The sequence below is a fragment of the Onychomys torridus genome, chromosome 8, assembly GCF_903995425.1.
Source record: "Onychomys torridus chromosome 8, mOncTor1.1, whole genome shotgun sequence".
Lineage (NCBI taxonomy): Eukaryota > Metazoa > Chordata > Mammalia > Rodentia > Cricetidae > Onychomys > Onychomys torridus.
In genome coordinates, this window is record NC_050450.1 from 109,703,898 (window position 1) to 109,720,862 (window position 16,965).

General features: G+C 49.1%; 1 protein-coding gene across 1 annotated transcript; it reads right to left on the minus strand.

Moving 5' to 3' along the window:
• Positions 1 to 579: 579 nt before the first annotated feature.
• On the minus strand, positions 580 to 15,398 carry Metrnl (meteorin like, glial cell differentiation regulator). The gene is made up of 4 exons (XM_036194473.1): positions 14,771 to 15,398; positions 9,497 to 9,882; positions 3,276 to 3,335; positions 580 to 2,098 (listed from the first exon to the last, which is right to left on the minus strand). The coding sequence occupies exons 1-4, from the start codon at positions 14,926 to 14,928 to the stop codon at positions 1,779 to 1,781; spliced, it is 924 nt and encodes a 307-aa protein (XP_036050366.1). The 5' UTR covers positions 14,929 to 15,398; the 3' UTR covers positions 580 to 1,778.
• Positions 15,399 to 16,965: the final 1,567 nt, after the last annotated feature.

Below are 16,965 nucleotides of genomic sequence, written 5' to 3' on the forward strand. Positions count from 1 at the left end.
GGCACACACCTAATAAACTAGCACACCAGTGGTATCAGTCTCTCCTTGGTCTTGCCTCAGAAGCTGCATGGAAAGAAGCACCTGGTGAATAAATAAAACAACTGGGTCTGTTTACCCTTGAGGCCCATAGCTAGAGGGGGAGGGGATCCCCTCAACATGCCTCAGGAACTGGTAAGGGCCACAGAGTTCTCAGAACTTGCACAGAAGACAGCAATTCCCAAGAACTAATGAGGTCCCAGCCAGGAATCAAGCAGGACAAGAACTGTGAGCTGGGACACAGAGATTAGATGCAGTCCACCCCAAACTCCCTATACTGGAGTGAATAGTCTCTTTTTGTTTCTTTTTAAATTTGTGTGTGTGTGTGTGTGTGTGTGTGTGTGTGTGTGTGTGTGTGTGTGTGTGTGTGTACAGGTGCCTGTGGAGACAGAAGTTGACAGATCACCTGGAGTTGGTATTATAGACAATTACAAGCCACCCAACATGAAAGCTGGGAGCCAAACTCAGGTCCTTTTGTAAGAGTAGCAAGTGCTCTTAACCACTGAGTATTGCACCAGCCCCCCGGAATGAATATTCTTCCTCTAGATTTGATATTTATTGTAGCCTTTGGCCGTGACCTAGTTAGAAATGGAGTCATAATCATGCGAAGATGAGGTCACCAGGGTGGGCCTTAAATCAATATCCTGTGTCCTCCTAAGACAGAAATTTGACACAGCAGAAGTCACATGTCAGGGAAAGCAATGCCAGAGTAAAACAGTCACAGGCCAAGGATGCCTGAAGTCACCAGAAGCTAAAATGTCCCTCCTGGAATCTCCAGAGGAAATGTGGTCCTGCTCATACCCATTCTGGCTTCTAGAACTGTCTGAATTAAAGCCTGCTGTTTAAGCCTCAATTTGTGGAGATTTTGTTTACCACAGAAAAACTCACACCCTCTGAAGAAATGAGGCCAGTAAGTAGGTGAGTCCCTTGGTATCCAGAGATTGGCTGTGTGCATTTGGGGAAACCTGGGGTCAGAGGGCAAGTACTGGCTCAGTGGAAAATGTGTCAACAGATGCAGAAGGCAACAGTGGCCTGAGAGGAGCAGGAAAGGGGCATGTGCCTAAACCTAGGCAGCACCATACAGAACTGTCCTGTGAACAAGAAGAGGTCGTGGGACAGCAGTGCCACAGCTGAGCGGAGAAGATTCAGTGTAGGTACCCATCTGATGGGTTAAGATGGATAATTACAGTGTGCTCAGATCTGGTCTTTATTCTCTGGAATGGAAGCAGCCTACAGTCTGGGAAGAATGCCAGCTGCAGAGATGGTCTTTAAAAATCAGAAACAAAATGAATGGAAAATAAAGTGTTTGTTCCATGTACTTCTATCACAAGGATAACAAGGTTGAGTGGTAACCATGGAAGACCATAGCCATCACTGTGCACCACAACTTAGCTCCCACCAATAATACATCAGACCAAATGCAATGGCTAAAGTTAACTTTCTAAAAACACTATTAAATGGCACACCAAAGGCATCTTCAGACACAAGAATTTGTTTCCTATGGACATTTCTTTTTTTTTTTTTTTTTACAAAAAAATATAATAACTTAGTTTGAATTTTACAGTATTTCCAATGGGTCAGGGCATCCTTGGCTGAGACCTAATGGGTCAAAGCAGCATGTACCTTTCCAGTTTGAGCACCAGGCTGGGCCCATGCCACCACCCTGCAGCCTTTATTAGGATTTGATGGAGCAACTGAGGACACAAACCATGGCTCATTTGAAGAACATGTCACCCTACAAGTCACTCCATATTGATCTCACAGGGGTTTATGCCCCTCTCCTCTGCATTCTTGTACATCCTTTGAAAGTCACTAAAGCGTGGGGCACATCCAAGCTGTGCCTCCCCAAAGTGCACATGTCCAGTGAAGAGGAATTCTCCATGCCCTGGCCGTACACCACACTCCAGAAGTGTCGTGACATGGCCCAGCCAGTGGCCACTGCCCTCAGGAGCTGGCTGGAAGACCCTACTCTTCTGCCGGTGGAGCCTGCTCACGCGCAGATAGATGACTGATGCTTGCTGTTCTGGCACATGGGTGACATCCTGGATGAAGCCTTGGACAACTGTAGAGGAAAAGGACAGAGGTCAGCAGATCTAATGGGCACTGTCAACATGGCAGGCACATATAGCACATGTCACCCTGGGCATGTCCTCGGCTATCAAAGACATTAGAACCTGGACTTTAACCCACTCTGTCACTTAGTAGCCTTTAGAAAGCTCAATGATAAATAGCAATCTATGATATTGACAATGTCAGACAAAGGTATTCCACTGAGCATCAGCTACACAGCACATGCTCTTCAGGTAAGAAAAAAAAATAAGCAAAATACTCTGCAGTTCTGGGTCCTATCAGGTTTCACAGTGCAGCTCAAAGGTCAAGAATGATGTGAGGGGAGGGGGCAGGGAATGACCTGGGTGGTTGGTTAAGGCCTAGAGAGTAGAGCAATAAGGAGTCAAGATCCCACCAAGTGATAGTTCTTGGTTTTTGGATGAGGGTTTGAGTAGGGCCAGCTGGGCCCCAGCTTAATGTAGTCACTATTATGGCAGCAGTTCAGCAAGGACCACCTTGGTCCCTAGTGAGATGCCCATGTCATTTTAGGATGTGGGTGTGGAAGCTGGGGGAGGGTACCTTGGTTGAGTGGCATTTCCTACAAGAAGCAAGGCTAAGAGTCTGCAAAGGAAGTGATAATTGGAGTTGGGGTGAGTAGAAGTGAATGGGAAAATCTGTCTGCTGTGGGTATGAGGTCTTGGGCTCAGGCTATCAGTTTAGCCCCAACTCCAAGACTTGGGACATCTTAGGCCTCACCAAGACTTGGGACCAAGAATGGTACTGTGCAAACATCTCTGACTTCAAAAGGGCTTTCAAAACCCCAACCACCTGGATAAAGAATGGGCAGTGCTCTGAGCTGGGGCTAGCTCAGGCACATACCAAGCTGCCCTCTGAACTTCTGAAATGTTACTGGGAACTAAAGGACTTCCAGAGTCCCCAGGAGGTTGTGAGCTTTGCACAGTAAGAACTCACTGACACACCTAGAATGCAAATCCCAACTCTGCCTGCATGCATGGTGTGCAGACTTGCCTTAGTACACACAGTGCCCTGTTCCCTGTGATTCCAGGGTGAGGCCAGGTTGAGCAGCTTCAGCAGCACCACCACCCCCAGTACACACACACATAAAAGAAATCAATGCTGACTTGGGAAAGCCCTCAGACCCTGGAAAGACAACCACAGGGCAGACTTACCAAAGTCACTGGTGCAGATGGCAAGGAGGACCTCAGTGTCACTGCAAGGCCGACAAGGAGCTGGGGAGGAAAGAACAGGATGGATGATACGGCCCAGACAATGCTGGTTAGTCACAGACCCTCCCCAGCCCTGACACTGCAGAATATAAAAGGCCTGACTCCCTGCCCTACATTTGAGGACATATGTTAGAATGAGACAAAGTCAAGGTAAGACTGCTGGCTAACTCAAACTCTACCACAGAGGTGATCAGCAATGCAGGAAGAAGAAGACCAACTTCTGTCAAGCCAGACACTAATTCCAGGTGATCACTTGGCCATCCTGGCTCATACTGTAGCCACAATAACATGAGCCCAGACAAAGGAGTTCCATGCCACTTCTGTTTACCTTGTTAGTGTAGTTCCAAATAAGTAATAACTCTACTCATTTCAAAACAAAACTGTTATTAAATGACTGTTACAATGCAAAACATCCCCAAGCTGAACTGAAACTATGTGCCTATACCACTCACCCAAGGTACCCTCCTCTAGCTTCCATACCCACATCCTAAAATGGCATGGGCATCTCATCAGAAAGCAGACTCCCTACTGTAGTGTGATGTCTACTCCCCAGATCATAGCCCCGTGGAGAATCTCACTCAGCCCATCTGCCCCAGGCATTTCCTACAAGAAGCAAGGCCAAGAGTCTGCAAAGGAAGTGTTAATTGGAGTTGAGGTGAGTAGAAGTGAGTGGGAAAATCTGTCTGCTGTGGGTATGGGGTCTTGGGCTGGGGCTATCCGTTTAGCCTCTTACTCTAGGCCTTACCGAGCCTTGGGACAAGTTATGTACTATAAAAGCCCATCAAATCGAGTCCTACTCACAGGACTCAGGCTTGAGACACCTAAAACCTGGGGCCTGCATCCTACAGAGAGCCCAGAGGTACATACACTCTTAGAATGAGATACTCCACTGGTCAACCACTTATACAACCCACTTCTCCAGAGATAGCCCTCTCCTGCCCTTTGTCCCACTTCCCCTAGTGTGGAACAGAAACTGTGGCTCAGCAGCTTTTCCACAGACTACTCAGAGTGGATTCAGGAAGATGGAAGCTTGTTATTTGTTGTGAATTATGTCTTAAGGCTTTATCCTCAGTTTCCTGCTTGGGGCTAAGTTCACCAAATAAACAGAAATCCTGAGGTATAAAAGCTCAGTAGATATATTTCCCTGGGGTCATTCCCTTGCAAAGGCTTTGGGGCAGCCCTTGTCTTAGGGCAGCTTGGTCTTGAAGAAACTCATGCTATCCACATGCCTGAAGGCCACACAGCCTGACCCTGAGTGCTGGTGACTTGGCCCCAGGAGAACCAAGACAGCACTCAAGTGGGCAGAGGGCAAGCAGGCCAAGTGTTTCCAGGCCAACAGAAGTTCAGAGAAGCTTTATGAGGTCCTGAAAGAGTAAGCCTGAGACAAAGCCTTAGGGTTTACAGTGTCCCAGTCAAACACAGCTCTCTCTGGACCCTTGGGCTGGGTGTGTCTGGGGCCCTATCCTTTGGTCCTACCCCAGAGAGGGAGTGAGGTGCCTCCCAGCTTCAGTGCTTGCTGACTCACCCACCCACTCACCTGCCAGCACTTTGGCTTCTATTTAGTTATCAAAAAAAGGAGAAGCCGTGGAACAAGTACAACCTGTTGGCATCAGCATAGTCCATCAGAAAATCAAGCACTCCCACCCCCATGTCAGTTTTACAGTCCAGAGACTTCTGCTGAGGAGACCTGGGTGCAGCCAGACTCCTGGAAGCTGCAGATTGCTGGTCCCTTGGATGTCCACCCTCAACCCTGGTTGTCCTGTAACTCCTTTCCTTTCTGTGATATTTGTTTGCGTCATCACAGCCCCCAGCACTGGGGGTCACCTGCCCATCAACTCTGAAGCTGTTGAGGTAGGTGGTTTCTGCAGCATGTTGTTCATCCTCACACTGACTAGGAACCAGTGGCTCATGTGAGTAGACATGGGTTGGTTTGATCTAGAGCATAAACAGGGCCTGAGTACAGGAGACCTCAGGGCCTAACATTTTGGGCAACATTACACTCAGAGCACAGTACTCTGGTAAGTCCACCCTGGTTGGCACCTGACCAGTGACCACAGCCCACCTGAGGGTCCCCTTCAGGATGGAAAACAGCAGAGGTTAGGGAAAGGGTTGAGGGTCAAGGCCTCACAGGGCTAAGAGTTGGAGGCAAGAGTCCCCAGAAGCTACCCTAAAGCACCTCAGAGTTGACAGTTACCTAAGTTGAACTAGGACAGCAACTTGCAGCAGAGAGGGTCTGGGAGGCGGGGAGCCTAGGCGTGGGGATGTAGCCTGAAACAAGTCCATGAATTTTGCCCTCTCTGTGAATCACATGTGCTCAGACCTCAGGTAACAGCTGCAGAGAACACTTAGAGATCATCCCCTTCATTTGTGCTTGCCCTGGCTCACAACTACTTGCAGGAGATGTCAGGCTAGTCAGCCCACAGACCTGAACAAGCCTCACTGAGTCGGTGCTGTGAGTTAGCAGCCCACCTGGAAGCATCCCTGTTCAAATCCTGAGTTTCACTTATGCAGAAACTCAATGTGGATGATAAAGACCTCAATCTAGGAAGAATTATTAAACAATCAAGTTCAAAGCAGCTATAAAATGTGCTGGTTGCCGATGCTGGCATCACATTTCCTGGGAGCCACTTAGGAAACTAGGCAGGAAAGTGCATAAAAGAAATAAAATGAGGATAAAGAAACAGAATCTAAGGGAGCCTCCTGAGGACACCCAAAGAGTCAGGTAAGGACTCAGTCTGGGCACAGATGCCAAAAGGGAGGAAAACAGGGAAAGCAAACTCAGGCAAGAATTGCTGGATGGATGCTAGGAGGGTGTGCAGACCTTGTAAGCCCGACCAACTGATGTGTGGGCAACTCTGCCTAACAAGAACAGCCAGGATGACACATACAGTTCCAAAGCAAAAACATTACACACCAAAGCCCTTTAAGATCCCTAGTATACTTTGTGACAGATGGTGGGTACAGTGATTTAACAGGAACAGAGAAGCAAAACTAGGAGTTGAGGCCTAGGCTTCTTCAATGATCAACATCACCAGTTTCTACCAGAAGGATGATGACCAAAGGGTTCTCTGAACCCTTCATCCTAGCAAGGAAGTCAGTGGAGACAACACCCTTCTTTATCCAAGGTTGGAAGAGGGTTAAGACAAAAAAAAAATTACAAGATAATTACAGATGCCTGAGAAACCATCAAGGCAAGAACCGACCAAAGGATGCATAGCTCCAAAGACTATGCCCTTTGCTCTTCAGCTTCCAGGACACAATGCTTCTTTCCACTTCAAGACATGGCCACCGCTGGGCATGGTGGTATACATCTTTAATCCCAGTACTCTAGAGGCAGAGTTTAAGGACAGTCTGGTCTACATAGTGAGTTTAAGGACAGCCAAAGCTACATAACAGAGAGACACTGTCTCAACAAAACAAACAAAAAAGACATAGCCATCAACCCTGACACCATCAGGGCCACGCTTGAACTCTGAGTCTACCAAAGAGGCCTGGGCAGTGGGGCTCCATGTAGATCCTCAAGCCTAGTAGCAACAAGCAGACCAGGATTTAAAAAGAATAAGCAGACATGCTCAGAAGCAATAAGTTCCATCCTGTGAGCCCTATGAGCCAGTAACAGCAATGGCAAATGAAAAGTGTCCTGCTGTCCACCTCTTTAGCTGTGTGTCTGAAAAGCCACTGTTGTGACCACCCCCCTCACTTGGCCTCTCTCAGAGTTCCACAGCAATGACCAAAGTCATGAGCCAGCCAGGATGGAATGGAACCAGAACCCACCAAGCTGTACCTTTTCCCTGGACCAGACAGAATTTCACTCTTGCTGTTCACCCCACAGTCATTTCTCCCACATAGTTGAGCCAAGGGAGGTCAGCCTCTAGATGGAGTTTTATCTGTAGTCAGATGTAGGGCCTTTAGTATTCTGCCAGATTTCCCTAAGGGTCAGAGGTAGTGCCACTGCTCAGATATCCTGAGCAAGGCCACAGGGGCAGCAGATGTAGGGCAAGCAGCCAAATCCAGCATCCCAGAAGCTGGGGTCACCTCTCAAATGATCTATCTATGCCCCTGGAAGAGCACTGTACCCCACTGCTCTGCGTCTTTCTATTCTGATGCAGCTCACAAGTCAACTACACAATCCTAGTGGACATGAAGCTAATACTGTGAAACTATCCTAGAGCAGTGGCAGGTTCCCTCCTTTCTGGGTGAGGAGCAAGGCTCACATGCACACATGCAGGATCCCACACAGATGCACACTCACACATTCTCTCATGCACTCTTGACTGGGTTCCAACCCATGGCACCACTGTTCTATTAAGTCAGCACAAATGAGAACTGATTCATCTAAGAGTTTGTCTGCCTCTGGCACAACCATCCAGGTCAGGTGTACTCTTTCTTCTCTGACTGATACTGCCTTAACTTTGGCTTATATCTTATTTCTGAAACTGCACCAAGGCCAGAGCAGAAGAGGAAAAGCCTGCCACTGGCCCAGTCTGAGCAGGACAATGGCCAGCACTAACATTCTACAATATATACCCATTCCTTAGGCACTAACAGCCCATGATCCCCATTGTTCAAGAAAGCCAAATATCCAGGTTGAGACCATCTTAACTCTGAGACTTAGGTGGTGCTCCCTAGGAAGGGTGGCACCCAGCTTTAGGTAATACACATGTCTATTGACTGTTTTCAGGCAATGTTAGGATTGGGCCAGAGCTCATAGCCACCTTAGTCTGAGACCCTGTACTGAGTTCTGATAGTTGTGTAGTGACTGACATTGGAAAGGTGTGAAAAGTTACTGCAGGTTTGATTTCAGACATTCAGAGCCAACCAGGTGTATGTTTTAGGATCGTGAGGGAACCCTGAGGCTCAAACACAACAAAGTCCTAGGTACAGGGATAGCATGACATTTTACCTGGTACACTGCCTTGTGTGAGATCCTGTAGCCTGAGAGGTACATAGAGTACTAAATACAGGACTACAGCTAAATACCTATGCCAGGGCTACTGCCTTCCTGAAACCCCAGGAAAAGCTGAGGCCACACAACTGACCCCCACAGGTCTCCCACCTTTAGCCTGAAAGTATGGACATATAAGCTACAGGCAGTAAGGGACAGGGAGGAGAGGGCAGCTCTTGGGATCTATCAGTCATCCTCATTTATGATCAAAGAAGTAAGACCCTAATGGATCACAGCACAAGAGGTGAGACCTGCCTTTCCCTAATGTCCTGATGCCAACATCTCTCTACTATCCACCAACAAAGCCACACAATCCTTGATGCAACTTGCCTGTCACACAAGAAAACATCTGCTTTTGTCAAAACAAACAAATAAAAACAAAGCCAAGCCCACAGCTTCAGTTATGGCACACATATTGCCTCATCTGGCAGTAACCTGGTCTTGGAGAAATGTGTACCAGAACCTCATCATCAATCACTATCTAGAGCTGACCCTGCATTGGTTCCTGAGGCTGCTATTCTGTCCCAGTGGGGAGCACCTCCCAGGCCCACCTACCTCAATCTCTAGCAGGTACCTGGCTACACACCTCTCTTTCTCAGTCTCAGACCCTAGGTACTTACCAGTCTCTCCATCAGTTTCCTGGCTCTATCTTGTAGAGATAGAGCTGGGCAGCTGTGCTCTCCTTCGAGACATTATGTGGTTTTCTCAATCCTGACTAATATCCATCCACAAAAGCCTCTTGGATATCACAGCTTTATGCTCCCCACCCAAAACTATTTCAATGTTATGGCAGACACTAAAAACCCAAGCCGGTTTATAGAAGCCCCATCTCAAATGAGTTGTAAAGAGTCCTTTAGGGATCAGACTATAAGCCATTCTTATGGAACACAGCCTCCTACCACCTCACTTCCCTCAAGTCAGAAGCTCCAGGGGCCTAAAGGTACACCACAACCAGAAATCTTCTTAAAGGGGGTCTTGGTTGAAAAGGCTGCATTAATTTTAAGGTCCAATATCTTTTACCTTGCAGAGCCTCAGTTGGACAAAGGGTTCATGGGACAAGCATGCCACATTGAAGTCACAGACACAGGAAAGTTTCACAGAAGTGAACAAGGGAGAAGGTAGGAGAAAATCAGACTATGAGAAGTTCTAATGTTACATGAGAATAAGCAGCAGGACTATTCATTAGCTAGCCCATGCTAGCCCTGAACAGGGTACTCACCAGACAGCACATGCAGGTCCAGTCCCCTCTGCCCACTCATCAGCTCATACTGGAAGCCTGTGGTCCTCCTGCTAATGTCCTGTTGGGGTGTTGCCTCTACAAATAGGCCACCCTGCTCCAGGCTGAAGCAATGCACCTGGCCAGGTTCACCACCGATGTCCCGCACCAACAGTTTCAGTTCTCCAGTTTTTTCCAAATAAATATTGGCCCCAGAGGAGTCCCTGAAAGGCTTGATGCACACAGTGAGGTTCCTGGCAGGTGAGAAGGTGTTGGGCCGCAGGTTAACAATGAGCGCCCCAGTTGGGTACATCCACTCCACAGAGCCTGCTGAGCAGCGCAGGTACACCTGCTCTACCTCCTTGCTATGTGCTTCTCGGGTCAGCCCACTGTGGGAAGAGGGGACAGAGTCAGACAGGACCTCACAGCAAAGATCCCCATATGCGTTCACCCCACATAGAACCTCACTCACCTGACACATGTTCAGGTACCCACCTCTCTTAGCTGCCACTGGACCTACTCCAAGAGTCAAACTGAGCCAGGCCAAAGCTCTGATGGTACAGGCCACGCTGGCTCCCCAGCCCCTAGATACTACCCAGGCTGCACTCAGGGCACCAGAGTCTAAGTCGGTTCCTTAGCCAAGGAAATGACACCAGGAAGTTACAGCAAGGATGCTCTGTAACTTTGTTTCCAAGACATGGAGCAAAGGAGACCAACAGGACTACTACACTAGCCAAGGTTTCAAACCACTCAAGGGAGTGAAAGATGAAACCTTACATGTAGAGATGTCATGGGTATACTACATATGTAATAATATACTCCAGAGAGCAACTTCCAAACCAGCCGGAGGAGTTAGCCACAAGGAATAAGAGATTTTGATTTTCCTTAAGCCAATGATCTGACCATTTTTCATTCATTTTCAAACCTGGAGTTTTTATAACACCAATCATATTTAAAAAATAAATAAATAAACCCAAGGGCCATTAAAGCAGAGTTCATTATAAGGGCAAAGGAAACATCCCTGGGGCAGGGGATGGAGAGAAGTATAAGGACCTTTGGATGGGATTCCTAAAGTAATAATTTAACCTCACAAATGCCAAATGAAAGGAGGCATGTAGTATGCTATGCCCTTGGGAGGCAGTATTGTTTTTGAAAAATTGAAGCTGCTGAAAATGTAGTAGTTTCTCCTGCTCAGACTAAAAAGCAAAAGTCAGCCTGTTGCTAAGGTTACGTCATAACCACAAGTGGTCTTGGAAAGAAACCAGTGACTTCAGCTAAGAGTTCTATTACATGAGTTTGGTTCTGATCAGATCTCAGACAGGTTCACCCACATTCTTAGGATTTTTATGCAAAATAAAAAAGTTATATCCAGAACCTAGCCTGAGTGAGTTACCAGAAATCCTTTCTGCAAGGGCAAAAATGTGTAACCCATGCCATACCTTTACTGCTAGTGACTCATGCTTCCGCCCTCCCAAACCTCATTTTGTATAAAAGGACTTCAGTAGTCTAGGACTGTAAGTCACCCCACAGACCACATCAGAGAAAAGCATTGAGGGTGAACCCCTCCTGACCTGCTTCCCACCCCCCAACAAAGCCCTGGGCCAGGCAACAGCCAGCACTAGCAAGACACACATGTAGAACAAACTTAGAAATTACAGTCAATAAAACTCACACAAGCTCATCTGACACCTATGTAGGAATGGGCATAATTATATCATTATGTGAAAATTAGACTAAATGGTGAGTAGCTGATACACATGGCTGACACCTAATTGTTGTGTTTTTTTTTTCTTTCCTGTCTCCAGCATCAAGAGACAGCTGATACTTGCACCAGGCCAGTCACAAACCTCAACTCTCTTCCATATAAAGCACCCAGCATGAGGTTTTGCTTCCTGAGGATCAAGAGGGTGGCAGTCTCACTACAGAGGTTCTGTGGGCCCCAGACCACTGAGCTTCAGTACAGCAGAGGTGGATAAAGGGGAAGACTATCCTCCATCCACAACATAGGCAGAGGCAGAAGGAGCCCAGCCAGCCCACAACGCCCAGATTAGGGGCTGCCATCCCAGCAGCCACATGCATTATGTGGTATCCATTGCATTCCACTTATTTAGAAAGAACAACATGAGGGCAGAGTACCCACGGAAACAAGGTACCTGTTAGCTCACCTCTACTCAGGCCTCACTAGCTAAGGGAAGGATTAGTGTCCTTCCCAGGACAAGCAAGAATCTTCCCTCCTACTCTCTTAAAATATTCAGGCCAACAAGAGATTTCACATCAAAACTAGTGCAGTGTGCATAATCCATGTTTAGAGAAGTAGGGACTAAAGTAAAGGGACCCTCAGCCTAGGACCAGACAGACACAGCTTTAAAGAAGTCAAGACCAGGCATGCAGGTTCCCACTGAGACACCTAGTACCCTAAATTTCCATTTCTAACACCCCACACCATAAACACAAACACATCCTAAGTGACTATTGATCAACAGGACTTTACCATCTTCATGAGATGTATATGACACACCAGCTACACAAAATGAAGCAATCACGTTCCACTGCTGTGATTAAGCTACAATATGGACAGAACTGATCCTAGTCTACACCATAAAATTGACAAGGCTTATTTGATCATAGATTAAACTGAATAAATGGTGAGTATGGGTGTGTGTTTGTCCTGAGGAACAATGCAATGTCTTTCACACTAGCACATGCTGGACAAGCACTATACCATTAAGCCATATCACCAGCACAATGTTTTGTTTTGTTTTGTTTTCCATCAGCAAGGGTCACTACCCAGATGAACACACATTTGAGTGGCCTTGTGAGACAACGTGTAAATTCCAGGTTGGTATGAGGACTCACTGATGTGAGCAGGGCTTGTTCAGGTACACTGCTCATATGGGGACAAGACAAGGGTCTCTAGAAACGTTTTGGGTCCAAGTGAAACCTAAAAGCTCTGCTAAGTTTTGCCTTTCATTCCCTACCTTGCAAGACAGCCCAGGTGTGACTATACCTGCCATGTGCCTGCTGGTAATAGTGGGAAAGTTCATGGTCCACCTTTATGTCACTGGCTAATAAACAGAGAAATGGATTTCAAAATTTCCAATTTGATTTCTTGGAAACACCTAGAGCCTACATGTGTTAAATGGTGTGGCCACTGCTATGGAAACCAATTCCCTTTCTATCAGAGGCCAGAATCCAACATTCTGAGGCTTGCTCCACCCAATGATTTATTCTAGACTTCTTGGGGGGAGGGAATTCACAAACACTGTGGAATAGCAAGCACACCAGCATGCTAGGCAGTAGTAAACTGACCTGTGAAGTGTACTTATAAGTGGGGGCAATGGCTATAACACAAGGGACTCTTTATGTGTTCTCCCAATCCCAGCTACCTACTTACAACTACCAGGTGTCTTCAGCTGTCCTCTGCCAGGCTATGCCTTGGGAAAAGGCCCTCCAGGGAATCTCAGAATAGGAATGAGTTTGTGGTGATGGGGAGGAGGCTCAGGTAGGTATAAGTGTGACCAGTTACTGGACACTTCCCACAGCTTACACACAACTGGAGGCCCTGGACCTGGCTCTGGAGGTGGTCAGGGGAGAGAGGGAATCCAATGGGACAGATAGCCAGCTCACAATGCCCAGACATGAGTTTGACTGCTGCCATCCCAGCAGTCACATGCATTATGTGTTAGTCATCTGGTTCCACTTAATTGGAAGCAACAATGTGAGAGTGGACCCACAGAAAAAGGTGTCTTTTAGTTTATCTATACTCAAGCCCTCACTAGCTAGGGGAAGGTCACCCCTCACCACAGATCCCTGGGCTCAGAGGAAGGTGTTCTTTGAGGCACACAGTCTTCTGAGAACCTGGAAGAAAATCAAGTGTCGGAGTTCGGTTTCTGGTTTTGGTCTGCTGGAACAAGGCACCCCAAGACCTGAGGCTAGAGTACACTGATTCAGCAGTGCAGGCTGTGAGCAGAGAGCTAATTACCATCGGGAAAAGGGCAGCCCCATAAGAGCTCAACATCACAGGCTCATGGCCAGCTCTGTGACGGCGCCAGCATTCCCGAGGCCAGTCCTCCCCCAGATCCCATCTGCCCTTGTCTGCCCAAGCTCTATTGACTCCCTGCTCTAACCAGACAGAAGGGATTTCTACTGGAGAGAGAGCTAAAACTCCCTGAAATGAGGGGCAGGAGCTCTCAGGAGGCAGGGCTCAACCTTCCAGTGCAAGCACTCCAGTAGGAGTCGTTATGAGGGTTGATTGTGGACTCCGTGGTTCCCTCAGAAAGTTAGGCACTGTAAGTGTACAAGATAACTATTGGTGCCCTGCTTACACAGAGCCTGGGCACCGTTCAACATCTAGCCTTCTCAGGAAACCCTCTTCACCAAAACCATCCATCACACACTGCCGGCATGAGCTCTCTACACTGTAGTCTGTGCATCAGACCAGATCATGTACCTCCACAGGCCTGCGCAGGCGCCCTGCCCATCCGATGAGCCACACCAGACCCCTACCACCGCCCCAGCCCACGTTTTCAGCCGAGACCCGCATCTGCGCAGCGCGCTAGGCAAACCGCTGAACTGGCAACTTGCAGTGTATAAAACTGGCTCTGCAAAGAGAGGGGGCCGGCCGCTGTGCCTGACACGCCCTCAGTGTCCAGAGCAGCTATTACTCCTCAGGCATCCCGCCCGCGCACACTTGTGACTTGCGCTCCTTTCCACACGTCACACTTCAGTTAAAACAACAACAAAAAGTCTTTGGCTGTCACTGCTGAAGGGGACTAGAGGGGGTGTCACGGGAACCCCGCGCCCGGCTGCCAAGGGCGGCTTGACCTTCACCGAGCGGGTGCGGGGCTCTACCCTACTGCATTTGGCAGCGGACAGGTGTCGACCCAGTCTGGTTGCCCCACAGATGCGACTGGTGCTGGAGCCTATACCGGTCGCGTTTGGACTCTGCGCTCTCCGCACCACATCTGTCCTTCTCGACATGCACAGGCTTCCCCAGGGGTCAGAAATCCCAACCTTTGGAGCGCCGAACCCGCAACCGGTGGAGTTCAGGAAAACCCACAAGGGCAGAGATACGCGCACGGAGAGTGGGCGTCTTCCGAGACGGGACCCAGACTCCGCCAACTCTTTTGTTCTGAAACCAGGGCTAGGGCGGGGGTCACCCGGCTTGGCCAGGATCCGCGGCCCCTACCCTGCCACCACCAGCAGCTGTGCATCTCATAGCCGAGAGCTCTGGGCCAGGTCAAGGCAATCCACGCTGGAATCGCCGGCAAGACTCACCTCCCCTTCCAGCTGCACAGGTCGCTGGAGTACTGCGCGCTCGCGCCGCCCAGCAGCAGTAGCAGCAGCAGCAGCGGGGGCGGGCCGGGCCCAGGGCCCGGGGACCGAAGCCACTGCTGCCCCGCGCGCCTGCGGGCCGCCCACGCCGCACCCCGCATGCTCCCGCCGGGTCTGTGTCTGGCGTGCGCCCGCACCCACACAGTAGACTCTTGAGCCAGTGCGGCCGGCGGCGTGGTTCCGCGTACAGGCTGATCACGTCGCCCGTCCGCAGTCCATCCCGGCTTGCCCCTAGCCGCCCACTACAGGAGCCGCCGGAGCCGCCCAAGCTGCAACCAGAGAAGCGCGCCGGCTGCTGCTAGAACCTCTGAGCTGGCAAGTTCCAGGACCCCGGTCTGGCTCAGCTGGGGGGCGGAACCGTGAAGCCTCCCCGCCCTCGTCCGAGCTCCGCCCCCGCCTGGCCTTAGGCCAGGGCTAGCAGTTCCGCCCCGCGTGCCAGCTCACAGATCTGCGTCCTGCCAGCTTCGGCCTGGAACGCCCTGCTATCACGCTGCAGATACCCAGTGGTCAGCATCTCGCGGCACAGGACACGGGAAAGTGTAGTTCGGAGTGGGACAAACCAAGACGCTGAAGAGAGAAGAGGGCACGAAGGACCGGAATAAGTAGGGCTGTACCACAGAAGCTGTGGGGATGGGGATGTTAGAGTTTGGGGCTTGGAGGGGACTGCCCTGGGCTTCATCGAGTAAAGAAACCTGAGGCTTGGAGTTTTTATCGATTCAAGCCAAGCTCCTGCCTTCATCCTTGAAACAGCCTGAGTGGCGTTGAGTGGAGTAGGGGCTCATTGTCGAGTGACCCTCACACCTTACCAGCGGTGGCTTTGTGGACTTCCTGGCACCTCTCCCTTAACCCTCCCCGAACTCAGAATTTGCCTTGGCGGAGACAGAGACTCTGATATTAGTAAGAGTTGGCAGCTTCTGCGAGGTTAGGCTCTGGAGCATCCAGCCCACAGAAAGGCCTCAGGTGTGCAATCCCCAGGCCACTTTTCCAAGGGACCTGTGGTCTCTATGTCTAATGTGCACTTTATCATCTTAAAGCTGAAGTTTGAGGCTGGATGCTTCTTTACAGTGGAACCTATGCTGGGCAGTGTGGGACTTCAGCATCATTCAATCTTGGCACCTATTCTATATATCATAGTATCTCCCTCCTACTCCCAGGTTTGACAACTCAAACTGTCTCCAAACATCCCTCCCACAGAAACACAAAATAACCATCTGAGAGCCCAGTCTGGCAATGAAGGAGGGTTATTCTTCCAGCACCTCCCTTCTTTGGAAATTCTAACGGTTGTTGGGGGAGTGACGTGGGAGCGGGACAGAAATGGGGAGGTGGGGAGACACTCTCTCTGGCCTGGAGCTTGATTCAGAAAAAGCAGGGAGACAGTGATGAGGCAGGCACTTTAAGCAGCCTCTGTTTGCTCACCTGAGCTCCAAAGCCCCAAACAACATCAAATGATGGATATATTTCAGGAGGAATTTCAAGTGACTGGTGGGGAAGGGGGGTTACAGGGAACCCTTTCCACGAGAAGCCTAGAGGTTTAGTTTATTGGGTGGTGACCATACTGAGAGCAGGAGAAGGACAAATTTATGTCTTCAGGACAGAGGAAGAGCGAGTACCACCTGTAGATTCAAGACCACTAAAGAGAGCTGAGAAAAGGTGAAGGGCCTGCAAAGCTGGGAAAAACTTTAAGAATCACTGTAGAACAGCCCTACAACTGAGCAGATCTTTCTACTCAACTAAAACCCAAATCTGGAACCCTGCATAGCATGTGAAGTGATGTCACCCTGAAATTCAAGGCCCTGTTTGGTGCTCCAGGAACACACTTGCATATTCAAAGCTTAGAGACCTACTCCACCAATTCCAAGGCCCTTAGATTTTGGCCTTGCCCCTGTCACTACAGAGTTCCAGTGTACATAATTATATGTGCCAGGTGATAACCCAAAGCTGGCAAGGAAAGGAACCTGCCAATTGCACACTGTAAACTCCAGTCACTTTCTGTATAGCAATTCCTCTTACCATCGCTATAGAGCTGAATACACTATTTGCATGTAACCAATCATGTCTCATCCATCTTGGAAGGGTTATATGGCTTATCGCAGCCCAGACCACAGCATTATGGAAGCAGGTAAGAGTGGTGTCCAGTG